Source organism: Urtica dioica, chromosome 5, assembly GCF_054948205.1.
Source record: "Urtica dioica subsp. dioica isolate 48M chromosome 5, U.dioica_male_clone48M_v1_H2, whole genome shotgun sequence".
In the NCBI taxonomy this organism is placed as follows: Eukaryota; Viridiplantae; Streptophyta; class Magnoliopsida; order Rosales; family Urticaceae; genus Urtica; species Urtica dioica.
Window position 1 is genome coordinate 15,348,658 of NC_142760.1, and position 7,681 is coordinate 15,356,338.

The window sequence follows — 7,681 nt, forward strand, 5'->3', positions numbered from 1 at the left end:
GGCCATTTTGAGTGGGCCTTAGCCATTGTGGGCATTGATGGGTTTTTTAATGATCCGGCTTGTTTCGGTTTAGAATTCGAAATTCCACGCAAGTCGCGTGGAATTTAATGTTTCGGGTTTTTCGAAAACGATCGACATCATTAGCCCCCCAAGTTCATCGCTCGGGAGGCCCGGGTGATGAACTTTAGTTGTTTTACACCGGGTGTTTGAGAAAAAATGGATTTCCTCAAACTTCGCCGTCGCGAAGTTCTCTCTTTTTTTTTGGGGGGGGGGGGGGGGGGGGGGGGGGGGGGGGGGGGGGCAGGTTGGCTCGTGTGTGCGTGGTTCGGTCGCCCCAGAGAGGAGTTTTTTCCTCTTTTTCTTGCTTCCTGTTCCCTTCGTTGCTGGAGGAGGATTAAGATTCCCACTTTTGGAATCCTAACCAACCCCCCCCCCCCCCCCCCCCCCCCCATGTGCCTGTAAATAAGAGCACAACTTTACATATTTTTCACAACTGCACGTGATTTCTCACACTTTTCCGTCTCTCTCTACACAAGTGCATAATGGAAATTCAATTCCCCTTCTCAACCGAAGATCCCGAAGTGGATTTCTCTCACTTGCTTCAGGACTCTGAGCATCCAGAGAGCGATCTATTTGCGGGATTGGAGAAGATTCCTGTGCACGTGGAGGAGGATCCAAGAGGAGTCTAGCAGCAGCTCGGAGCGGGCGAGGCGGACAGACTGCATCCGTCGCTCAACGTATGGAGCGGAAGGAGGTACGCGCGCTGACTTAGCGTGGTCCGGTCAAGGAAGTAGGTCGGCACGGTGTGCTGAGAGAAGGTGCGCCCGACTCGTCATCAACCTGGTTGACGGGGGGCGCGGGACACATCAAAGTCTGGCGCGTTGTGCCGAGCATCCGACTTGGATGTTCTAGGTGTGCAGGAGGGAGGCGTTGATGCCGCTTTACTAGCTTTGTCAGAGTCTATTCTCGACGCGATCGACTGCGTGGACGTTTTTGGGCCGGAATCGAAGGATAATATTTTTCTAATTGCACATATACAATATGAAACCTAGGGGATCTGATGTGTCTGAAGAGCTTTACGTTCTTTCAATAGAACCATTTCAGAACGTTCACATGTATTCGAGCTGTGTCGTCAACGGTGTGAAGTTTATCACTTCTCGTCGTGATGAGATGCGAATTACTCAAAACATTGGTGTGTGCGTACTTGTAGATGAATACACTTTCTACGAAATGATGTATGAGGTCATCGTGCTGAATTATCGACATGATTGTCGAATCGTATTACTTCGATGTCATTGGTATGGTGACAAACACAACACATAGAGACGAGTACGCACAAATAACATATGTGGAACGACGAGCAATTATATGTGGTAAAAAATGATTCACGGACAAGCTATTTATACCAGCGACTCAAGCAAAACAAATCTTCTACTTGACCTTCGTAATAAGGCTTGCAAATAAAGTTAATTTAATTTACTTTTTAATTAATTTATTTATTATGAGCATGGTAGACTATTTTTTAATAAAATAAAATTTTGGTTAAATTAAATTACATTAATTAAAATTAAATTAGAGTGAACTTTGGCCTAGGGATTGGCTTCCAACAAATTCTTCGAACTGATATTGATAAACCTCTGGTTATATTTCCATTAGACCTCTCTCTCGTTCGCGCTCCGACGACCCGAACACAGCGATCTCTTCAGTCATCGGTGTCCTGTGTGACCTCACACCCCGTTGTTTCGCTGCCTGAATCGTTACTGAGTTGCTCGGCTCTATTCGCCGGCGTTATTCTTACTCGAACTCCAAGATAGGTGTTGGTCTTTCGATCGTCGAACAGAAGGTAAATTTGAGATGATTTTTTCATTTTTAATTGAATAATTATGCAAGAATTTGGTTCGGAAGTTTTGATAACAACCCGAATAGAATCGAAGTTGTAGTCAGTTCAACAAATGTTATCATACGTGTTGGAAGAGTTCGTTTGAGTTGGTCTTCACTATTTAAGTGATTATCGAAGAGCGAGGCTTAGGCGGTTTTGTTAAAAAAATTAAGTCAATTCTGCAGAAATTTTGAAAAAGTAAATGTATATAGTTATAGCTCTTATGGATGCTGAAACAGTTGTGACAATAGATTGATATTATTCCAGGAAGTACACAGGTACAGAGGAGGCGGTGTAAAGCCAGAATATTATTGATAGCAGATCAAGTAAGTAAAATTTGGCTTATGATTAATGGCAATAAGTGTTTATGTTATTCAATTATGGTAATGCCTCGTGTGTGTATTATGTTCATTGTGAAACTATTCTTGGAATTGCGTTTGCAATGTGCGTTTCTTAGCATCAAATTGCATCAAAACTGTTAAGTTTCGGAAAGTACCCAAGGTTTTTCGAGGTGTGTGTGTGTGGTGGGTCACCTATAGATGGCATTTTCTTGTTCTTGTGGTTTCTAGAGTAGGTTTTTTTCATTATTATTAATTTTTTTGCTTATGAGAGGGGTTATTTTCATGGGATTGTTCAGTCTTGTTGCTCATCAGTGAGATTGTCCGCATGGATTATTTTCAGTCTTGTTGCTCATGGGTATTGCCCTCATGAGATTCGCCGTAGTAGTTCAATTGTCAAAGTTTCATGAATAATTATGGGCGGGCTTACATGGCGATCCACAATGTACACTGACTGTACGCACATTCAGGGTGTCTTTGAAAATGGTACCAGTGCACATAAAGGATAGAGCTCATACAACCGGGTTATGCTATATAGGTGCATAGTTTCTACATCCTGAGCATTAGCTCGTCGATTCTCATAAGAGGATACAATGTGAAAGCTGTAAATTTTCTAAAAAGGTTACTTTCCCATGCAAACAAGTTTATGTATAAGGACACACTCTATCCGGACCTTGCTTACCGATGTTGAAGCTCGACTTAGACATGGTTGTTTTTCATCATAAGATGTTGACGATTCTTGTGGGATGGGTGACCTAAGCAATGATGCATGCCAAAGTGTTGTATTTGTTAGATGAAAGCCCAAGCAGTGTCGTTGTTAAGGATTAGTCTATCGGTTACACGCACACACCATCATCTGATGCTGATGGCGGTGATCAATGGGAGATCTTGACTTATATAGTTTCGATACAGAATTAAGTTATCAGATGACACACATAAGATACTAAATTAACAAGGATCTTGTGCCATTTTTCACGTGCTTTCTAAAATCAAATTGTTAATGAATATATAGTTTTTCTTTTCATTCCTTATAAATGTGTAAGTGGTAAACATCGTTGGTTGGTTAAATTCTAAATGCAAAATCTTCTTTTGTGATATATATTTTAGGTACATGCATATAAATTCATTTTTTTGCATGCCTACAAGGTTTTTTGAAAAAATTCCCCAAATATATAGAATGGAACCTGTGGGAAGAGTCACGGTTGAGAAAGTTAACGGAAAATCGAGCGTGACAAGTTGCTTCTCCAAGTATCCTCTCAAGTTCATCATACCCACCAAGGTTGCGTTTCTCTTTCGTGATCATTTTTCTCTCCAATTGTTATATTAATAAACACATAATGCCATGCTTATCCTAGGTTGGCAACTCAAAAGAAGATGTTGTTTGGATCTACTCTCTCACCTATGGTGGTGGCATTGTCTCTGTATGTTTTCTTAATAGATATGTAAACTGATTTCCCTTTCACGATTGACTATGTTAAGATGATCTAACGACGTGATATTATGTTGGGTTATAGGGTGACTCTATTTCATGCAACTTCACTATCGCTAGTGCTTGCACTGCTGTTCTCACCACCCAAGCTTCCACTAAGGTTTCATTTACTTGCATCATTAACCATTCCGTTATCTTTGCATTTCTCTCTCTCATTCATTTGATGCACAGGTGTACAAGTCTCTAGGTTCAAAATGCTCTTACCAACTCTTGGAGGTAAACACTAATACGACATTTGGTACTGTTTTCACTCTTATAATTACAGTTTACAGTTGAGATGAATAATATATTCATGTAGCCAGAAAGCATACATGCTTGGAAGTGACCTTGGCTAAATCGTTTCTGTGCAGTAGGCTAGTGTGGGGAGCGATGGCCTTTTTGTGGTGATTCCAGATCCTGTTACTTGTTTTTCCACTGCGAAGTACAGTCAGAAGCAAGTCTTTAGGATTGCGAAGGACTCCAGTTTAATCCTTGTTGATTGGGTTACTAGTGGTCGCCATGAAAGTGGGGAAAGGTGGGATTTTGACCTCTATAAGAGCACCAATCAGATATACCTTGAAGGCGATGTTCCTCTACTTCTTGACACAGTGAGTGTATTTTTTACCATCAGATAATCTCATGGAATTCAATTTAGAAAAATGCATTTTCATTCAACCATCTCTGTACAAACTTGCTCGCGAGTTTTGTTTCTTCTTCTTAAGATCGTCCAGAAGACGACTGAATCCCCCGACAGTAAATTTATACTGATCAAATGCCAAATGACATGTTTAGATACTTAGCAGTAATCTCTGTATTGATAACAAGAGTAAATTATCTAATGATTATTTCTTAGGATTTCAGATGTGCTTTTTGTTGTTTGTCGTTTTCACTATTTTCTCCTCTGCATTACCCATATTAGTTTGGTTTCTTTTATACGCTTATTTAAAATGTCGTTTGGTTTGAACCATTATGATGAAAAAGCCAAACTTGCCGATCAACGAAATAGTGGATTCTACCTATGGTATAACATGCATTTAGAAAATGAAGAGCTTGGAAAATTGGCTCGTCTTGCATCTCTCAGGGTAGTTCCACTGCTTTCCAACCACTGTATTGCTGGTACTTAATATTTCATTTGTTTATTATATTTAATTAAATCGGTTATCTGAAACGTTTCCTTATGCAGGTTCTTTTGGAGAAAACGGGCATTTTCTCTGTGGCCGAGCGTATGCAGGGCTACCAAGTAATTGCAATGGTTGTATTCTGGGGGTGAGTTTTACAATATCAAGTCTATAAAACAATTTCTTTTAGCACGCTTTGTTTTGGATTTTGTTACATGATTTTATTTTCTATACCAGACCTGGATAGTAAAATTATAGATAACAAATTGAAAATTCTTCTTTTGGGTTGATTGTTGCAGGCCAAAGACCAAACACCTTCAGAAGCAAGTTCAAGAAGATGTGAAGAGGATGATGAACGAGCAGTTACAATTTTCACCTCACACTGCAGCTCGCCGTGTGAATACAAGTTCAGATAATCGCCTGAACAAGCCAAATTTCATTGCTTCTTCAAGCATCTTCGGTCCCGAGGTACTTACTTTTCAAACTATACTACCAATTATCATGTTGATAGAAGTTACTATGTATGCTAATTTCACTCTCGCCTGAGAATCTCTCAATATTGGAACAATTTAAGTGAAGTAACCGTGTATAAATGGTGTACTTAGGGTAAAGGTGTCATTGTTCGCGTAGTTGCAACAACAACCGAATCTGTTTATAGATTCCTAAGAAATCAACTCTCAAGCTTGGAACCATTGCTTGGAGTTTCTCCATACAGTTGAGTTTTCTTCAATGTGTCTTCTCGAGTTATTTACACTCTTCACCATTCAATTTATTCTTATTCCCATTTTTTTGTTCTTTCCTTAATTTCCAAATATATTTTATATGTATAAGTAGTGGCATTTAATTTAAAACGCTGTATTCCAGAAATAAATATAATATTGTATCCACCAAATGCAGACATTGGTTTAAAATAAAACTTTTAACGATTTTGCTCTTCTTGGAGTTAGTAAATTGCAGACATTAGAGTTAGTAAATTGCCAAGCCTTGCATTCTTTGGAAAAGATTTTATGTCCACCGTAACAGTTTCTTGCTTCAAAAAATTCTGACTGCGTTCACGCACGTAATTAACCTATGTTCAAGAACATTAAGTTTGTGTCCAACTTCGCTTAAGATGACATGCAAGTTTTTTATCTCGCTTTGTTGAGATTGCAATTATCCGTTTAAGGCAAGGAAGAAGATAAGATTATTTTGCATGCTTTAAACTTGATCAGCTGATGGTTGTGCTGACACTTTTGAGGAACTCTTGGAGACTTCTGGAGGTGCTTCTTAGGACAAGGTTTTACCACTGTGATATATATCATGGAGGAGAGCAGGGATGAAGAAGGTGGAATCGTTGGGGCTCGAAATGCTTCTTAGCTGCCTTGAGCAGTGTTCTACATGGATGGAACTTGAAGTAGCGGAAGTTATTAGAAGAGAAGGTTGGCTTTAGTAAGCTAAATAAATTCCAAAGAAGCTCTTACTTTCGTAGGGTCACTCGTGTCTGTGTCTCACACTCATAGTGGTATAGGCAAGAGCACCACCAAGTTGGAACCCTCGGGAGTTGAAGGGTGAGCAACGGAGTAACCTAGGTGGAGCTCTGACGGGCAATAAGATTTCATGTTCGCTAATCTTTGGTAATAACGCAGATATATGGTGTTTGAGTGTGAAATAACCCTCGTTTTCTCTTTTGTCACCAAAATGTTGTTCTTAACTAGTTGGTTGACAAGTATTAGGAAGGAAATTTCGCGGCTGTGATCGTGGAAAATGCAATACATGATTATGGTTGTAAAAAAATAAACGAGTGGGCTTTGCTCCACGAAATTCGCCAGTATTAAGTAAAACTGGTACATGTGACGACGCGGTACCCCTTATGGTAGGTCCGGTACGGAAATTTTTCCATTAACCTCAACAATGCCCGTTGAAGACCTATTTTAATTGCATAACCAATATAAAACTCGACTAAATGTCCCAAAAAATCAGTAATAGTTTGATATTTGCTGTGGAGCTGGAGCATGATAAAATTTCTGTAAGATGGTGGAAGAAATAAAAGACATTCTTTTCAAACTGGTTTCAGGTTTTTTTTGTCGGAAGCTACACAGATAGAAACAAAAACCTAATTTTTGACACATAAACGAGTTATAAACCAATTTTATGATCATATGCAACCGAGTTTCTCTAAATAAATTGCAACTCCAAAAAATCGACAATGCCAAACGTATTAAAACTTTTTATTTGTTAGCTCGGTCTTATCTGAGCTTTTTCCCATCCAAAGCCCTCGTATTAACTTGTTCAAATTTTTAAACCTGCAATTTTTTTTTGTCTCGGTAACAAATCGTTCAGCCATGATAAAATAAAAATGAAGAGATATGGTAGACCAGATTTATCATCGATCACATCTTAAAGTTGGTAGGTCGTGCTTTTACTGAGGCATACGTGTCCATGACTTGTAATTTTTGTGGCTTTTTTTGGTCCATCCAATAATTTCTTCTTAAACAATGTAACCCACAGAAATATTTGTGAACCACAATAGCTATATACATCAACCACAAGACTGGCTTCTTCAGTTCTGCTTTTCAATTTCCAGCGACCCCAACAATCAACTAATTTCTCATTGTACTACTTCAATATGATCTGACAAGACTTGTCCTGTGCTAAAATTATGCTCTTCTTTACTTGAACGTTGTTTAACTACTAAACTTAAACGTTCTCCGCAAACTAAAATCTGGAGTTTAGCACAGGCACTAGATTAATCAGCTATCAGGTATGACTAGAAAGTTAAAAGGTGGTAGTAGATTTTTTTTTTTTTTTCACGGGGGATAGTCAATTTTTTCATGAAAATTAAAAAAATATTTAGATAATAGTAATTTTTATTTTATTTAAAAAAAGGTTATATTTTAGG

General features: G+C 38.8%; 1 protein-coding gene across 6 annotated transcripts; it reads left to right on the forward strand.

The window, feature by feature from the left end:
- Positions 1-1,592: 1,592 nt before the first annotated feature.
- URED (urease accessory protein D) lies at positions 1,593-6,644 on the forward strand. 6 transcript variants are annotated; one of them, XR_016297248.1, is made up of 11 exons: positions 1,593-1,843; positions 2,147-2,205; positions 3,325-3,496; positions 3,573-3,638; positions 3,732-3,806; positions 3,878-3,922; positions 4,060-4,293; positions 4,869-4,951; positions 5,103-5,271; positions 5,416-5,517; positions 6,015-6,143. XR_016297248.1 is itself a non-coding variant. In XM_089615884.1 (11 exons), exons 3-11 carry the CDS (start codon positions 3,329-3,331, stop codon positions 6,071-6,073), a joined length of 1,008 nt encoding a protein of 335 aa, XP_089472010.1. In that variant the 5' UTR covers positions 1,593-1,843; positions 2,147-2,205; positions 3,325-3,328; the 3' UTR covers positions 6,074-6,644. The 6 variants fall into 6 exon arrangements, 5 of the variants coding, with proteins under 5 accessions (XP_089472010.1, XP_089472011.1, XP_089472012.1 ...); XM_089615884.1 differs by having other exon boundaries at positions 5,409-5,517; positions 6,015-6,644; XM_089615885.1 differs by having other exon boundaries at positions 3,364-3,496; positions 5,409-5,517; positions 6,041-6,644.
- The last annotated feature ends 1,037 nt before the right edge of the window (positions 6,645-7,681 follow it).

What these genes read in the sequence shown, in the direction of transcription:
- URED (XM_089615884.1), top strand. Translation starts at nt 3,329, where the DNA reads ATGCATATAAATTCATTTTTTTGCATGCCTACAAGGTTTTTTGAAAAA. An exon ending in AGTTCATCATACCCACCAAG is followed by an intron (nt 3,497 to 3,572) that starts GTTGCGTTTCTC and finishes TGCTTATCCTAG; the next exon opens with GTTGGCAACTCAAAAGAAGA. An exon ending in ATGGTGGTGGCATTGTCTCT is followed by an intron (nt 3,639 to 3,731) that starts GTATGTTTTCTT and finishes GTTGGGTTATAG; the next exon opens with GGTGACTCTATTTCATGCAA.